Below are 17,181 nucleotides of genomic sequence, written 5' to 3'. Positions count from 1 at the left end.
TTTTTTTTGTTAACAACTAATAATACTTTTAAAAAATGACAAAAGAGATATACTTAGAAAAAAAATCACCAAATTTTAAGAATAATAATATCTCTTTTTTTTAATTATTTTTGTAAAAAATCACATTAAAATTCAATCTCTAAGACATTTTTTGAAAATATATATTTACTGTTAGGTATTGTTGTTGTGTTTTTAAATTATTTAAAATTATTTTTATCGATAGTAAAATTCAAGTGTATTTTTGTCCGCGTTTGAATAATTCAGGGCGTTTTTGTGGTTAACCCAATAATAAATATACATTTTTTCACAAACCGATTTGTTTGAGATTCGCCGACTCAAGTTCATTTTACAACAATTAAGTTACAAATTTACAATGATGTAATTATGCTAGACCGCTCTTTGATTTCCCCGTCAATCTATGGCGCCAAAACACGTCTAATGGTCCAGCTTTGAGATTCGGCCAAAGACACATTTGAAAACTTCCGTTGCAGTATCCGCCAACTCGAAAAGATGTTTTTTTATTCCCCTCTTTTTCGTGCAGAGGCACTACGGGCCTCAAATGACTTCAATGGAAAAGCAATCTTCATTTGTTGCAAGGCTATTGCTGTTTCTACTCTTAGCTTTCAATGTTCCACTCACTCATTCCTCATCGTCATCAACAGTAAGTAATTTCAGCACTCTCTGTTAGTTAAATAATGTATCACCTTCTATTATGAATGATGTCAATTAGTGTGTTGATTTTGCAATGGAGGAGAATGGAGAATGGGATATGGAGGATAATGGCACCCTCAAGGTTACGTTCTGTGAGGGTGCTACCCACTGGACCGATGCCATACCCATCGGAAATGGCCGTCTTGGGGCCATGATTTGGGGTGGCGTTTCATCGGAACTTATCCAGCTCAATGGTTGGTAAACAAACACCCTAAACCTAAACCATCTTTCTTTTTATTTCAGCTTGAATATTTGATGAGGTTAGAGTTAGAATGTATGCTTGTAAAAGTGAAGCTATTTGAATATTTCGGCTAAACTATCCATAGCTGATCAACTATGTTACGTGTACACCACAAAATCAGCCATCAAAGTCGGCTCCAGTATAAAATACGTATTGAAATACAAATACACATTAAAAATAAATTAAACTATACATGTATTTATACACAAATATATTGATAGCTGATTTTGGTGTACAATAACATTTTTAAAAGCTGATTATAGCCATATGCCCAATTACATATTCAGAAATCAGAATTGCTACTAACCACGACAGTGGTTCTTGTTTCGTTCTTATTATCCACATCACACAAAACTACTTTTTATAGGAAGCCTTGTGATGCCCTTAATTTACCATCAATCATTTTGGAATGTTTCATCATGATGTTTGTTAGATTAATTGGGGATAAGGAGCAAAAATCTGCTCTGACAGTTGAATGTTTTTGTTGAAAATTATATATGTGAGCCATCAAGGTTAAGGTTATGCTGCATCCTGCAGAGGGAAACCAAGCAGCTATCTCTTTCTGATGCATGTTGTTTGCTGAAATGAAGACTTTTGAATTGCTTTACAGAGGACACACTTTGGACTGGGACGCCTGGCAACTATACCGACAGCACCGCTCCGGCAGCACTGGCTGAAGTCCGCAAACTTGTCGATAATAGAAATTACTCTGGAGCTACAGAAGAAGCTCTCAAATTGTTAGGAGGTCCTGGTGCCGTATGTAATTTATTATAGTTAATATAATCCCCACCGAGCCTAATTTATCAATGATGATTTATATATTAACCCGGCTTTGGTGTTGACAAACCAACAATATGATATTTAATTATTTATAGTCAACTAGGATTCTCATATTTTGAGGTTGTCTACTCCACTCCTTAAATATCTGCTTAGTGGTCTTCATTTGGATTTTGGAGTTGCCGAGTTGGAACATGAGTTAAAGGAAGCTTTAACATAGTCATCTCTAACTGTTAGTTTTTTTTTCTTTTTTTTTTTTAATGTGAAGATGTACCAACTTCTTGGTGATATCAAGTTAGAATTTGACGATTCTCATGCTACATACTCGAATGAGTCTTACTACAGAGAGCTGGATTTGGATACTGCAACAACAAAAGTAAAATACTCTGTGGGTGATGTAGAATATAGTAGAGAACATTTTGTTTCTCATCCAGACCAAGTAATAGTGTCAAGAATTTCTGCAAGCAAGCCAGCTTCGTTGTCATTAACAGTGTCTTTGGATAGCAAATTACCTCACAGTTTGCAAGTTTGTGGCCAAAATCAGGTACTAATGAAAGGAAGCTGTCCTGGTGAGAGGCAACCACCAAAAGTGAATTCAAGTGCCAATTTAAAGGGAATTCAATTTTCCGTTGTTCTTGATGTACAGATTAGTGGTGAAAAGGGGATTGTGCATGTTTTGGAAGGTTCAAAATTAAGGATTGAAGGTTCGGATTCTGTTGTTTTGCTTCTGACAGCTTCTTCTTCTTTTAATGGACCATTCACAAAACCTGAAGACTCTAAGAAGGACCCTACTTCAGACTCCCTCAACACAATGAAGTCGGTAAAAAAGTTGTCATATGCTAACCTTTATTCACGTCACTTGGATGACTATCAGAACCTATTTCATCGTGTGTCATTGAAACTCTGTAAAAGGTCAAATCTTTCCTCTCAAACCATTCCCACTTCGGCAAGGGTCAAATCTTTCCAAACAGATGAAGATCCTTCACTTGTAGAGCTTTTGTTTCAATATGGTCGATATCTACTTATTTCAAGTTCACGTCCTGGAACTCAGGTGGCAAACCTGCAGGGTATATGGAACGAAGAACTTGAGCCTAAATGGGAGTATGTTTTCCTATCTATGTTCATTTATTTCCTCCGCACCCACCCCCAAACTACGGCAAGATAAAAAAATTACAACAAAAAGTGTTCTAATTATCATGAGTATGAAAGTATCATTTATTTCTCTCTCTCTCTCTCTCTCTCTCTCTCTCTCTCTCTCTCTCTCTATATATATATATATATATATATAAGTAATTTAACTGTCCTTTTTCTTGTCATCTAGTGGTGCTCCTCACTTGAACATTAATCTTCAAATGAACTATTGGCCATCTCTTCCTTGCAACTTACGTGAGTGTCAAGAGCCACTATTTGATTACATTTCCTCTTTGTCAGTCAGTGGAAGTAAAACTGCAAAGGTATCTCCTGCTTTCACCTTTTCCCCCAATTGAGGCCAAAAGCAAAAGAAACAGTGGCTGCTATAACATATAGCCATTAGCAGAGCATCTGGTCGCCATGTCATGGATTTTTTTTTTTGTTGTATCCTGAATTCGATCTGATACTGTATACAGGTGAATTATGAGGTAAACGGTTGGGTTGCACATCAAGTTTCTGACATATGGGCTAAATCGTCCCCTGATCGAGGTCGTGCAGTTTGGGCATTATGGCCAATGGGTGGAGCTTGGCTTTGTACCCATCTATGGGAGCATTATATTTATACAATGGACAAAGTAAGTTATGGCTTTTGAATAACATATTTGAGCGGCTCAAAGCTGGTCTTGAGAGGGGAAGTAAAAGTGGATTTACCAATTTTAGATCTTCCCAAGTTGTTGAATTTGCAGATCATTTATATTTATAACTTGTAGAACCAGTCATTGCACTTTACTTTTGTGGTTTCTGAGAAGTCAAAATAGAAATATTGAAAGGATCATTGATTTTTCTTTCATATTAGGAGTTTCTTAGAACCAAGGCATATCCTTTGTTGGAAGGATGTACTTTATTTTTGTTGGATTGGTTGATTGAAGGCCATAATGAATTATTAGAAACCAACCCGTCAACTTCACCGGAACACATGTTCATTGCACCAGATCAAAAGCCTGCCAGTGTGAGCTACTCGACAACCATGGACATGTCAATCATCAAAGAAGTTTTCTCATCAATTGTATCCGCTGCTGAGGTGATCTTTTGCTCAAACTTAATGATTATTATCTACTATGAATCTTGGTAAATAAGTTTTTCAAATACAGGTTTTGGGGACAAGTAATGATGCTGTTATCAAAAGAGTAACTGAGGCTCAGTCCAAGCTTCCACCAATAAAAATTGCTAGGGATGGATCTGTTATGGAATGGGTAGGCCTCCCTTCTCTGTTGTCCATTTTGTCAGAATTTGAAGTGGTAGTAGTTTGGTCGCATATTGATGAAGTGAATAGTATATATTTTGAAAGACCTATAAACCCATTGTCATAAAGTTTTGAGTTAAGATATGATGTTAAAAATGTTCTCTCGTTTCTCAATTCATTGATTTAGATCTGCTGGATTTTTAACTCTCCTTGATCACTTGAGCCAACACATTTTTCTAAATTTAAGATCTTATTTATCTGGCAGGCAGAAGATTTTCAGGATCCTGAAGTACATCATAGACATCTTTCGCACCTATTTGGCCTCTTTCCAGGGCACACAATAACTCCTGAAAAAACTCCAGACATCTGTGAAGCTGCAAATCGCACTCTATTCAAAAGAGGTTTGTTATGAGAACTTTCAATTCTAAATTTGTTTCCAGTGTGAATAGTTAACTTTTCCTTAAAACATGCGTGGCTGTTATTTGTTATGTTGAAAAAACTATTGAAAGAACTATAATAGCTCTAAGTAAGTTATTCATATCATTTTAAAACAATTATATAAGATGCAGTGGGATAATTAAGATTATTCTAATGACGGTATAGGAGTCACAGTTACAAGCCTGAATCAGATTAAAGATTGTTATGGTTAAGTTACCGGTTACCCTGTATCTGTAGAGTTTTAATCCTTACATACTAGAAAACAATTCAACATTAGTTGCCATTTCTGCACTGTATTGTCACAGGAGAGGATGGTCCCGGGTGGTCAACAACTTGGAAAGCTGCATTGTGGGCACGTCTTAACAACAGTGAGCACGCATATCGCATGGTAAAGCACTTGATTGTCTTGGTGAACCCTGAACATGAAGTTGGTTTTCAGAGAGGACTCTACAGTAACCTGTTCAATGCACATCCCCCTTTTCAAATCGATGCAAACTTTGGGTAAGCACCATCATTTTGGAAGAACTGTATCATATTTATATCTAAGCTGTCAATTTCATTTACACGGTTCCACCATATGAAGGCTTGAGCTGAAAACAAAAACATTCTGACATTGTGTGTTGCCAGTTTCTCAGCAGCAGTTGCAGAAATGCTTGTTCAAAGCACAATGAAGGACCTTTACTTGCTTCCGGCATTGCCTCGCGACAAATGGCCGAACGGCTGCGTGAAAGGATTGAAAGCACGCGGCGGGATCACAGTGAACATATGCTGGAAAGAAGGAGAGCTGCATGAAGTTGGGCTGTGGTCAGGAAACCAGAAATCCCTAGTGAGAGTACATCATAGAGAAACCATGGTCCTAACAGATTTATCACCCGACATAGTTTACTCATGTAATAGCCGGTTGAAATGTGTGAAGACATACTCTGTTGCTGGATTGAATTCTTGAAAATCTTTCTTCCGACCTGCCGAATAAATCTTCTACTGTGCATGCATGATTTTGGTAGTTCAAGCAATTATAATGTATTCTCCTAGAGTCATGTTAGCCTTGGAGTATGTAGTTTAACGGAGTAGTATTAAACCAAATAATGAATTTGCATTACGGTGGAGGGTGTAAACTATAAACTATAAACTACAAACTATAAACTATAAAACACGTTAATAATTCTACCATTTTTTAATACAAACCTAAACAAAGACCATTTCTTTTTTAATTCAGCTTCACGTGATTAGACCACTTATGTTATATTTGAGTATCAAGATCTTACGATAATAAAGCGGATGTTTTCCAAATTGAAGTATCTTTTACTCTCAAATATTCCTAGCAAAATCCTAAGTGCTTTAAATGAAGAGTAATAATAATAATTGTATTTGCCTCTCAATAATGCCAAATTACCTTCCTAAGTGCGTCCAAACACGAAGTGGATTTTGTGCGTGTAAATAACTAATCTTCACCTAAATCGATTAGGATATGATACGTGTATTTATATAGTGTTTAGATATGTCTTATACTTTGTCCACTATATTATTGATCATTATATATCAGTAGGGTTGGAAGTGAGAGAGATTAGCCAAACGAGATGTAGCTCTACTCGTCTTAGACATAGCTTAGATTATATGCATAGAAAAAACTTATAAAATTTATTGGACTGACGTGTCGAAATATTATTTAGTTTGGATTTTTAATTATTTACTTGTAAAAAACCCAAAACAAAACCAAAAATCATATTCAAGGTTAACTAAGATTGTAATTCTTTTAAAAATGTTTGTTTATGAATTAGAAGTATGATTATAATATGTAACTAACAATTAATATATAAATGAATTATGAGTTACAAATTATAAATTTTAAGATGTATCTAATATTAATTTATTTTTTTAAGATTATTATTTTAAATTATAATTTATAAAACGGACCTTTTAGATAAATTTATGAGCTTGTTGGATTTTTAAACAGGTTGAACTCGAACTTTAAAAAAACTTATAAAAAATAACAAATTTAGACTTAAATTATACATTTACAATATGAATTAGACTCACTTAAATAAAAATTCATCTCGATTCGGTCAATTTCTATCGCCTAGTAATAGGTTAAAAGTGATTTTACTTGCTCTTAACCCTTGTTTAGTCTAAAACACTCTCTTTGGGTGATTTAAAGTACTTTATTTGTTAGAAAAACTCTTAAACAATTATTTCAAAAGACAAAAAAAAAATCTATTTTTTTAGTTTTTGATATTTATTGTTATGAAATTGATTAACCGTTCTATCAATATTTTTTCACTATATTAATAGAATGAGTCTACATAGTATGTTAAACTGTTGATTTATCCATTAAAAATTAACTAAGATTAATAAATTCTTTTTTTTTTTGGAAATATCGTTGTCCTTTAATAATAATTGTTAAGAACGTTTAGTTTTTATTTTTATTTTTTATTATTTTTTTAAATACATTAGTTAAATTTATTGTGTAAAATTAAAAAATATTAATAATTTTCAAATTATTTTTACTTATAAAAATTAAATAAAAAATATATTAATGATTAACGTATCACATAAATATATTTTGAAGAGAGATCATTGATAAATAAACTAACCAATTTTATAAAATTAAATATTAAAAACTAAAAAAAATTATTTTTTTTAGAAATGTCATAATTTTTAAAAATTATCAAGATCGGGTTAAGTATTCAATCTTTATTTATAGTAAGGTGAAAACTGTGCAATTGACTTTACGTAAAGTTGATGTTGATAACTGAGAGATGTTAAATGATTTAACTGATTTGACTAAATTTTTATTTAATGATTCTCAACTATCAACTTCACATGAAGTCGACTATACCTGAGTTTTCTTTCTATAGCAATCATGCATTTGTGCAAATTTAGGGCTTATTAATTTCAAAAAAGAAAAGAATTCTGACAAATAGTACTATTATTCTCAACTCTGAACCATTTCAATATCATATTATCATGTAACGTAACGGTGTAAATGAGTGGACCACGATGACCTTAACAGTAAGGGTCAATCTATGATACAGATTCAAATTGATACAGATTTACAGATTTTCTGTCTGAATGAGTATCGGATTGACAAGTGACTGTTTTCTTGCAGGACTTGTCTCCTTATTCATGTTGAACGTGGCTGAGCCGTTAGCCAAGATTATTTGGTTGGAGAATCTAATGGTGGACTTGCTGAGGTGGGCTTGGGCATGAACAAAAATTGGGTATCAAAGAAGACAGTAAACCAACTTGGGTTGGTCGAGTGGTCAGCTCACTCGTCCGCTTAAGCAAGTATCGGGAGTTCGAACCCCACCTTGTGCATGCAGCAACCCATTAGCCAGCGGTAGACCCTTAAATGGAGCTCGCTTCAGAGGTTTGGAGCATTGGGTGCATTGAATTCAATTGAATTGGTTTTGGGTTTCGCTAAGGAGCATGAGTATCTGGTTTATCCAGTTTTTCTAAATATTTTACTGCCTTCGTACATTTTTTGTCAACACTCGGCCAACTAGCTTCTGATTTGTATTATCTCCATGTTGAGCGAACCCTTCCATGACTTGTCTTGTTAAGTTGTATCCCTTCTTTTGTTCCGTCTGTATCAGTTGTTTTGTGATTATCTTCGAATTTATATTTGAACTAGACTTGAGAAATTATTATGATCAAAAGCTCCGCTTGTCGAAACAGTGTAGCTCCACTCCAGGAGAGCGTGAGGCTCCACTCTTGGAAAAGTTTTTAGTTACCAGATGCTATCCAATGTATAATAACTACAGCATGAGCCCCAACAAACAATTGTATATGGGCCAGTAGTCCAAATTTCAGGCACGGAAAGTTTTTATTGGCAATGCAAAAACTAAGAAACAGGGCACAGACTCAAATAAACCCTTTGAAAGCATTGGTGAACATTTGTCCCTTTTTTACCCTTAACACTTGTGAAAAAGCCTCTTTCAACCATGTGTATTGGACTATTGGTAAATGATAACCTTCAACTTCTTCTCTCCATGAATTTCCACGTAATGACTTGTATTGACTGCAAGCAATATGAAGTCGTTCAAATGGCAGAAGATTACTTAACAAATTTTGTAATAGGAAGTCATCCCCGGTACCATGGATTTTAATTTCTAGACATTCAAATGTTAATAAGTCTAATCAATTAATAAGTCTCTTGCTAACGTTTATTGTAGTAGCTAGTTATACGGGACAATAGTCTGACTTGACCCAAACAAAGTAGTCATAATGAAGTAGCTACTTAATTCAAGATGGTTGTACATTCAGGATATGCGTCGCCACTGCATAAACATATTTTCATATAAGAATAATTAAAAATTATTAAATAATTAATATATTTAATAAATTATTATTTATATGTTATTACAAAAATGCTAAAAATATTAGAATTTATTATTTTTTATTATCATTTAATCATTAATTCAATTTTTTTAGTTTAATTTTTTTAATTTAATAATCTAACAATATATTTTATCATACTCTTTAAAATATTAATAACTAACTAATAATTAAAAATAATAAATTTTAATAATCTATAATATTTTTTTCGTTATTATTTTCACACCAAAGCATTTTTCCCTAGGTAGTTAATATACACAACTATGAACAGGGCTTAGAGCTTTATGCTTTAAATAATTATAATAAGGAAAAGTATATGAAACCAAAAGTTACTAGCCAAAAACTAAACAAAATCACATTAATTTATATTAATAATTAATTTTAAATTTTTTAAATTCAAAATTTAAAAAATTTAAAATTAATTAAGTAAACCTAATTAAAACCTATAAAAACCTTCCTCTTCTCTCTCACATTAACTTATCCACCTCCAATAATTACACACATAGACCTCTCTCTCCCACCTACGGATTCGGCGACGATGGTGGTGCTTTGCTTTCAGATTTCAATGATTGGGATCTACACGGACAATACAATCACCCTTTCGATTTAACTCCAAGTAATGCTTTTGATCGGTTTGACGCCAACACATTTGGCTTGCATGCACATGCGGTTTCGAATTACGGAAGCTCGGAGCCGTTTGTTCCACCCTCTTCCGCGAGCCGTGTGGAAAAATTCATGCCGGGTTCAGCTTTTGGGGCTGTGGCTTCTATGCCGGATCCTTCTGTGGAAGACACGGACTTTTCTTGAGGATTATAGCACATGCAAAGCCTATCTTCAAAATTCTCTTCCAAGGATTATAGCTGTTTGCTCTCTGCGTTTTGGGATATTAGGTGCCGTTTTGATGATTAAAGAGACTGCAAATTACACAATTACAGAATTATAAAAAAAACATTCATTTAATATGAAAAAAAATCCTAATTAGGGGTGTACATGGGCCGGGCCACACCGGGTTTGACTTAATCCGGACCCGACCCGAAATATAGACCGGGACTAATTTTTAGACCCTAACCCGATCATAGACCCGATGAAACCTACACACCTTCGGGCCGGGTGAAAATCGGGTAAAAATCGGGTAAAAACCGGATCTTTAACATGTAAAAATCACCTAATCTCCAACCATTATTTCACAATTCACATAGTAAAATTCACTTAAAAAATATAACAAGAACCAACCTTTCTCTAAAATTAAAGCATAACCATAATCAATACTAATATTGTCTAATAACACCAAATATTTAAATCAATACAAATAACACAATATTATGCATTAGTCTAAAGTCTTATGCATTTTAAACATAAAACATTAACTTATAATCTTATAATGACTAATAACACAAAATATTAATTGTGTATGATGACCGGGCCACCGGGCCGAGTTCGGGTGATCCGAGTTATAGCCCGGATCCGACCCGAAATAATGACCGGGTCTATTTTTGAGACCCTTACCCGCCCCTAGACCCGATGAAATCACACTAAATTAGCCCCTAAAGTGTTCGGGGCCAGGCCGGGTCTTCGGGTCGGGCCGGACCATGTACACCCCTAATCCTAATACTTAACAAAAGAAATATCTAGTTATATTTTAGCAAAAATAATTAAATATCTATACAATTTAAAAAAAATATGAAATTCTTAAAGAAATAGAGACATTCACATTTGCAATACAAAAAATTCGAAAAATATATAAAAGAACATCTATTTAGTATGAAAAAGAAACATTCTGATACTTAGCAGAAGAAACATCCATATATATTAACTCGTAGAGATTTTGGATTCATCCAAAGATATTTGGCTGATTTTTTATTAATACCCTTTTGGTTCTTTAGCATTGCTCTTATAATAATGTCAAAAGTGTTTATAAAAGTTGACTCGTTAATAAGGGACCCCAGTAATTAACAGAACAAAAAAAAATTCAAAGAGAGTGAACTAGCTTATACAGCAATTTTCCTCAATCAGTTGACTTCGTAATACAAATCAAGAGTGAACTACCCAATGTTCTGAAAATCGGACCGAACCAACCGATCGAACCGGCAACCAACAAAGTAAACGATCCGATCCAGTGTGCAAAACCCCAAAATCAAGAACCGTTCAAGAACCGCTGAACCGGCCGGTTACCGCCAGGTCGGACCGGAGCGGAACCCAGCCGGTTTACAGAAAACGGCCTCGTTTCTTTCCTTGAAAGGGAAAAAGTTGCACACTTGCACAATTGGTGATTTTTTGATTTATTATATGCTTCATGTTTTTAAGTTCACTCTGCTTCTAGGCTTTGAAATCAGTTTATGATAACTGTGATGCAATTATTTAGTTGGATAAATGATGTAATTATTGAGTTCAAGAGATTGAGTTTTTGATTTGCAAGATGATTTTTTGGTTTATTTTTTATTTGTAATTCCTTCTACTTCAAACTGCTTATGCTGCTTCTCACTATTTCTAGCGTGTAACTTGTATACTTCTGCATGATTCTCTTTTGATTCCACATAAAGTTGATGAAAAAAACTGATTTTGTTATCTGGGGTAATCTTATTCTGTTTGTGTCTATGTTTTCTTGCTAATGGAACATTTTAGTCTAGTTGTTTAGTGATCAAAATATTATTCCTTCTTAGCTTCATGGAATGAAAGAGAAACTACATTGCATCCTCAGAGGAATCAAAAACCATTAATTAATTTATATATTATTCATTTTAGTTTTATGATTCTATCAATTTGGTTGTGTACTTATTCTTCTTATTCAGCATAGGAATTTAAGCATTTTATTTTTCTGATATTTCAAAACTATGTTTTTCTCATAGACATTTATAATTTTATACAGACAAGTGGTTCTGATTTTGGAATCAACTATGGACAAATAGCCAACAATCTTCCCTCTCCATCACGCGTTGCTATTCTAAAACGGTTTTTCTGGTTGAACCACCGGTTGAACTGGTTGGACTAGTAAACCAGTGAACCAATGATTAAAGCGGTTTGATGATCGGTTCGGTTTTTAGAACCTTACTCTATATTAATACATGTTTAAGGTAGTTCCAATATTCTAAAAACCGAACCGGATGGCCGGTCAAACCGATTCAACTAAAAACCGGCAAAGAAAACGATCCGATTCAATGTACAAAACCGCAAAATAAAAAACCACTCATGAACTGCTGAACCGGCCAGTTATCGGCAGATCGGACCGGACCGGAACCCGGCCGGTTTACAGAAAACGACCTCGTTTCCTTCCTTGAAAGGGAAAAAGTTGCACGCGTTATCCCCCATTCCCCCCTTCTCCAACTCCTTCCTTCAGCAAACTCTAGCCTCCACCAAAGAAAGCAAACCCTAGCCTCCACCAATAGTTGTCGCCGTCTGTTGGATGAGAGACTGCTGCCCCCGTCCATCGCACTCAAGAACTTCCGTCTTCGTGCTCTCGGGCCTCTTGCCGGATCCTCCACGTCGGGTGCTCGCATCTCGCCGTTCTCCTCTGTGCTCGGCTGCTCGCGCCTCCCTCCGCCAGTGAGTGCTCGAGCTGTGCGTGTTGGTTGCTGCTCGTCGTCCGTGGTTGTCTCTGCTCGATTCTGCCTCCCAGTCTCACTCGAGTCTCGTCTCAGTCACTGGCATCTCGTGGTTCGTCTGTCTCGTCGCCGGCGGCAGAAGCAACTCGTGGGGTTGTCTCTTGCTTCGTCGCCTTCCGTGGGGTGGTCGCCGACTCGCCGTCGACCGTTGGTGAGTCCCTGCACCATCGCTTCCCTGTTCTCTCTTTTCAGATTTCCCTTCTCCCTGTATTTTTGCATGTTGCTGAATTGCTAATCAAATTTGCTTTGTTGCTAATCTAAATGTTGCTGTAAATCGGGACTTTACTTGGATTTGTTGAATTTGTTGCTGTAACTTGAATTTGTTGCTGAATTTGTTGCTTCCCAGTCACAGAATCAGAATAGAATACTCAGTCAGTGCTTGGTTGATTGGTTTTGCTCACTGATTGTATTTAATGATAAATTTTAAATTGTTAACTTTTAAATTTTAAATTTGCACTGCGTGTTACTGATTCACTGTTCCTTCAGTCCTTTTTGTTGTTGTTAATCATTGTGATGAGCTTATTAAAATTGGGTTGAAAACTGTTGAATTTTTTTTTTCATTTTTCATTGTTCTTAACTTCTGTTCTTATTAAAAAATTTGCAATTGGTGATCTTTTGATTTATTATATGCTTCATGTTTTTAATTTCACCCTGCTTCTAGGCTTTGAAATCTGTTTATGATAACTGTGATGCAATTATTTAGTTGGATAACTGATGTAATTATTGAGTTCAAGAGATTGAGTTTTTGATTTGCAAGGTGATTTTTGGTTGATTTTTTATTTAATTTGGTAATGGTGTTTATGATTGGGGTTATCTGGTTTTCATTCTTTTTGAATTTGGTAATAGTGTGATTACTTGTTGCTGTTTGTAATGTTTGTTGCTGAATGATGATTGTTCTTTCTTGCCTCTGTTTAGTAATGTTTATTGAAATTTTGTACTTTTTCAATGCATATTTTTATGTGTTATTAGTCAAAGTCATGTCAAGGCCATGCAAATTTATTCAATTCCTCCTACTTCAAACTGCTTATGCTGCTTCTCACTATTTCTGGTGTGTAACTTGTATACTTCTGCATGATTCTCTTTTGATTCCACACAAAGTTGATGAAAAAAACTGATTTTGTTATCTGGGGTAATCTTATTCTGTTTCTGTCTATGTTTTCTTGCTAATGGAACATTCTAGTCTAGTTGTTTAGTGATCAGAATGTTATTCCTTCTTTGCTTCATGGAATGAAAGAGAAACTACATTGCATCCTCAGAGGAATCAAAAACCATTAATTAATTTATATATTATTCATTTTAGTTATATGATTCCATCAATTTGGTTGTGTACTTATTCTTCTTATTCAGCATAGGAATTTAAGCATTTTATTTTTCTGATATTTCAAAACTGTGTTTTTCTCAAGAGACATTTATAGTTTTATACAGACAAGTGGTTCTGATTTTGGAATCAACTATGGACAAATAGCCAACAATCTTCCCTCTCCATCACGCGTTGCTGTCTAAAACGGTTTTTCTGGTTGAACCACCGATTGGACTGGTTGGACCAGTAAACCAGTGAACCAGTGATTAAAACGGTTTGATGACCGGTTCGGTTTTCAGAACCTTGGTTGGCACACTAATGAAGGCTTGGGTGTTTGGTGTAATAAATTTTTGGCCATGTTAGAGAGTAGTGGTAATTGGTAAATCCTGCATTCTTTCATGTTACAATTATTTTGCTATTATTTTAGTACTCTAAATATATTCCTCTAAATAATGCTATTGAATACCTTTTTATACACTATGCATACCTCTTTGTCCATCAAGTATTAGCTTTTATCTCCTTTTTCTTCTCTTGGTCGAATCTAATCTCATGTCATCAAAATTAGCTAGGAAGCTTAATGTAGAAATAATCGCAATTACTTTAGACTATCTCTGTTTCTTTTTTAATTCCCTTCCAAGCTTGTATCGTTCTTGTTGACATTCCCTCGCGTGTTTCTCTTATTGTTTCTATCAGCAACTTTTAGTGCAAACAAATTTGTATCTTTGTTATTCTTAGTATTAACAAATAGTTATTGAGCAGAAGAGGAAACCATGATATTCACCAACGAACAGAGACAACAAGAGCGAATTGGAAAATATGGAAGTCCTAGATTTCAATACCTTCAGGTGCTTCTCCCATCATCTTTTTCTTTTTGACTTCTGTCGCTTTTATTATTATAACAGCAACAACAACAGAAAAACAAAAACAAATGATAGTCATATACAAATATTTTAATTTTGTTGCATTGGTTTTTTTTTATGGTTTAGTATTTCTCATTGATAGATGATGTTTGTTTCAGGACCTGGTGACTCAGTTTCAGAACACAACTGATGAAGGTATACTTTTTTTTCTTTTATTTTTAAAAGTTCAGTCAATAGTTTAGTAATGTCTGAAACACCCTTTCAACTGCATTTGTAAAGACACATTTGTCTTCTAGAGTTCTAGTTTGCTAAAACTTTTTCGTATTCTTTTTCCCCCTTAACAGAAACAAAAGAGAGGATTTTGGCAAATTTGGCCAACTTCGCATATGATCCTTACAATTATAACTTTTTGCGCCAAGTATGGAGCCAAAGAATTGCATATGATGTACTTTGTAACTTTCTTTTGTACCGAAGCATGCGTTGTTCAATTTGTGACTTCTATTTTCCCCAATTTGACACATGAGCAGCTTAATGTTTTGGAACTCTTCCTGGACTGCATGACTGAACCCAATGAAAAACTTGTAGAGTTTGGTGTTGGAGGCATTTGCAATGGTTGTGCTGGTAAAAATGCTAGTTGTTTTTTTCCTGTTTTCTAAAATTTTATTGTAAAGAATTTTATTTAAGGTAACAACATTTTGAATTTATTTATTTATTTTAGATCAGGCAAATGTTGCAATTGTAAGTAAGTTTGGTGGCATACCTCTTATCATTCAATGTCTATCAAGCCCAGTCAGGAACACTGTAAGGATAAAATCTTTCTTGTTGACTGTGTTGCTTTACTATCTCATTATTATGTTTTGGCTCTTTAGTTCAACCTGTGAATGCTACGAGTCAAAGGGAATGTGAAACCATGTAGAGTGAGAATCTTATATTTGTTTTTGACACAACAATCTTTCTCCTAGTTTATGTTATATATGAGCATGATTCATAGTTGTTACTCTATCTTTAAATTTAGGTTCTCTTAATGTCTTCTGTGCAGCAGAAGAATAACTTCGAATAATTTTTCATAGGAGGTTTAGTAAGACATGTTAGATTATCTACAGTGTATTACCTTTATAATTGTTAAACTTGCTTACTAATCACTCGCTCTCAAAAATCACCTTGTAACTGCTGAGAGTAAATCATGTATCTTTATTGACCTTTACGTTCTTAATTTTCTTAGCACTATAATTCGATGAATCACCGAGTATTTACCGTTTGTCGTTTGATATTTAGGTAAATTATGCACTTGGAGCACTTTATTATATCTGTAATGAATTTAACAAGGAAGAAATTTTAAAGCTAGAAGTTGTTGATACCATCAAGAGGTATGCAGCCGCTGAAGAAGTTAGTGCAAGCTTTAGTAATCTAGCTAAAGCTTTCCTAGACAAACATCTATCTAAGAACTAGAGTTTTCTATTCAATATTAGTGAGACTATCCTGTATGAGGCTATTTTCTGGCTTATAACTTAGTTATTTCACAATGTACAGTTCGGTTTAAGTTAAATTAACATATATTCAAATTATAGCCTTGTGATCAATTTACCTAATTGTTTTCTTTTTCTTTTTCTTTTTGGGTTCAAGTTACATTAGGAGAAGTTCGAACCTGAGACCTCTATATAGAGAGGGAGGACAAATGCCATTTAAGCTACCGTTCACTGGCTATTTACTTGATTGTGAGAGTTGAGATTTTGAAAGGAAAGGAAAAGAAGGGAATGCCTTGATGAGTAAATTGGAACAAATTTTATTCTTCAAGCCGTTTCCTTTCATCTTTTTCTGCCTAAGACCTCAATTCACATGCTTGTGGATGTATAATGGGATGGAAATTCTTACATATGAATTCTGTAATTTTATGTAGTTAGACTTATCTATGAAAAATTATTACCCCCATTTTTAACTACCCTGAAGCCAACCAAACCAAGAAAAAATTTCAGGGCGCTCTCATTATGTTCTTTTGTAAATTAAGAATTATTCCCATTGCGTCTAATATCCTTTTCACCAGTAAATGCATTGTCATAATTCCAAAGTCATTTCCATATAAATAAAGGGTGGGGTTGTTGAAGGATAACTATTGTAATGTACTGTTTGGCATTTCGCCCATTTCTATTTGCTGGCATATTGGATTAACAAGGATGAAGTATATTTGTTGTAGGTCTAGCATTAATTAATAGAAACTATTGATTTTGAGGTTCAGAATTTACTATAATTTTAATAAATTATTTTTTCTTTCGGATAAACCTTTAGTTTTTTTCCATTATTATGTTATGAAAAGTTGTAGGAAAGGGATGTGTAATGCTGCTTAAATTAAATTTTATTTTCTGTTTATACTTTAACAGTCAAATGTATCACAATTTTTTGAATAATGTTACATATTCAATTCTTTTTATGAACTAAGTTCAACTAAGTTAAATAATAAGACTTAAAATAATGTTAGTTATAATTGATTTTGTTATATCTGACCAATTTGATTAAACTTAGTTAATAGAAAAAACTTAAATGTGTAGTAT

The 17,181-nt window shown here is 34.2% G+C and overlaps 2 protein-coding genes across 9 annotated transcripts; both read left to right on the top strand.

Moving 5' to 3' along the window:
• Window positions 1-563: 563 nt before the first annotated feature.
• Window positions 564-5,576, top strand: LOC130951016 (alpha-L-fucosidase 2-like). 3 transcript variants are annotated; one of them, XM_057879627.1, is made up of 11 exons: window positions 564-661; window positions 731-905; window positions 1,563-1,708; window positions 1,998-2,830; window positions 3,051-3,183; window positions 3,337-3,495; window positions 3,717-3,941; window positions 4,012-4,113; window positions 4,369-4,504; window positions 4,847-5,042; window positions 5,169-5,576. In XM_057879627.1, exons 1-11 carry the CDS (start codon window positions 569-571, stop codon window positions 5,485-5,487), a joined length of 2,517 nt encoding a protein of 838 aa, XP_057735610.1. In that variant the 5' UTR covers window positions 564-568; the 3' UTR covers window positions 5,488-5,576. The 3 variants fall into 3 exon arrangements, with proteins under 3 accessions (XP_057735610.1, XP_057735612.1, XP_057735611.1); XM_057879629.1 differs by having other exon boundaries at window positions 755-905; window positions 5,169-5,575; XM_057879628.1 differs by having other exon boundaries at window positions 752-905; window positions 5,169-5,575.
• Window positions 5,577-12,186: 6,610 nt separating this feature from the next.
• Window positions 12,187-16,835, top strand: LOC130950777 (uncharacterized). Of its 6 annotated transcripts, none has more exons than XM_057879360.1 (9): window positions 12,187-12,626; window positions 13,901-14,147; window positions 14,535-14,620; window positions 14,794-14,830; window positions 14,980-15,053; window positions 15,163-15,256; window positions 15,354-15,436; window positions 15,911-16,002; window positions 16,259-16,833. In XM_057879360.1, the coding sequence occupies exons 2-9, from the start codon at window positions 14,132-14,134 to the stop codon at window positions 16,359-16,361; spliced, it is 585 nt and encodes a 194-aa protein (XP_057735343.1). In that variant the 5' UTR covers window positions 12,187-12,626; window positions 13,901-14,131; the 3' UTR covers window positions 16,362-16,833. The 6 variants fall into 6 exon arrangements, with proteins under 6 accessions (XP_057735343.1, XP_057735341.1, XP_057735346.1 ...); XM_057879358.1 differs by having other exon boundaries at window positions 13,891-14,147; XM_057879363.1 differs by having other exon boundaries at window positions 13,891-14,154.
• The last annotated feature ends 346 nt before the right edge of the window (window positions 16,836-17,181 follow it).

The sequence above is a fragment of the Arachis stenosperma genome, chromosome 9, assembly GCF_014773155.1.
Source record: "Arachis stenosperma cultivar V10309 chromosome 9, arast.V10309.gnm1.PFL2, whole genome shotgun sequence".
Classification (NCBI taxonomy): domain Eukaryota; kingdom Viridiplantae; phylum Streptophyta; class Magnoliopsida; order Fabales; family Fabaceae; genus Arachis; species Arachis stenosperma.
The sequence above is the reverse complement of the archived record's forward strand: the minus strand, read 5'-3'. Positions and strand labels throughout refer to the sequence as shown.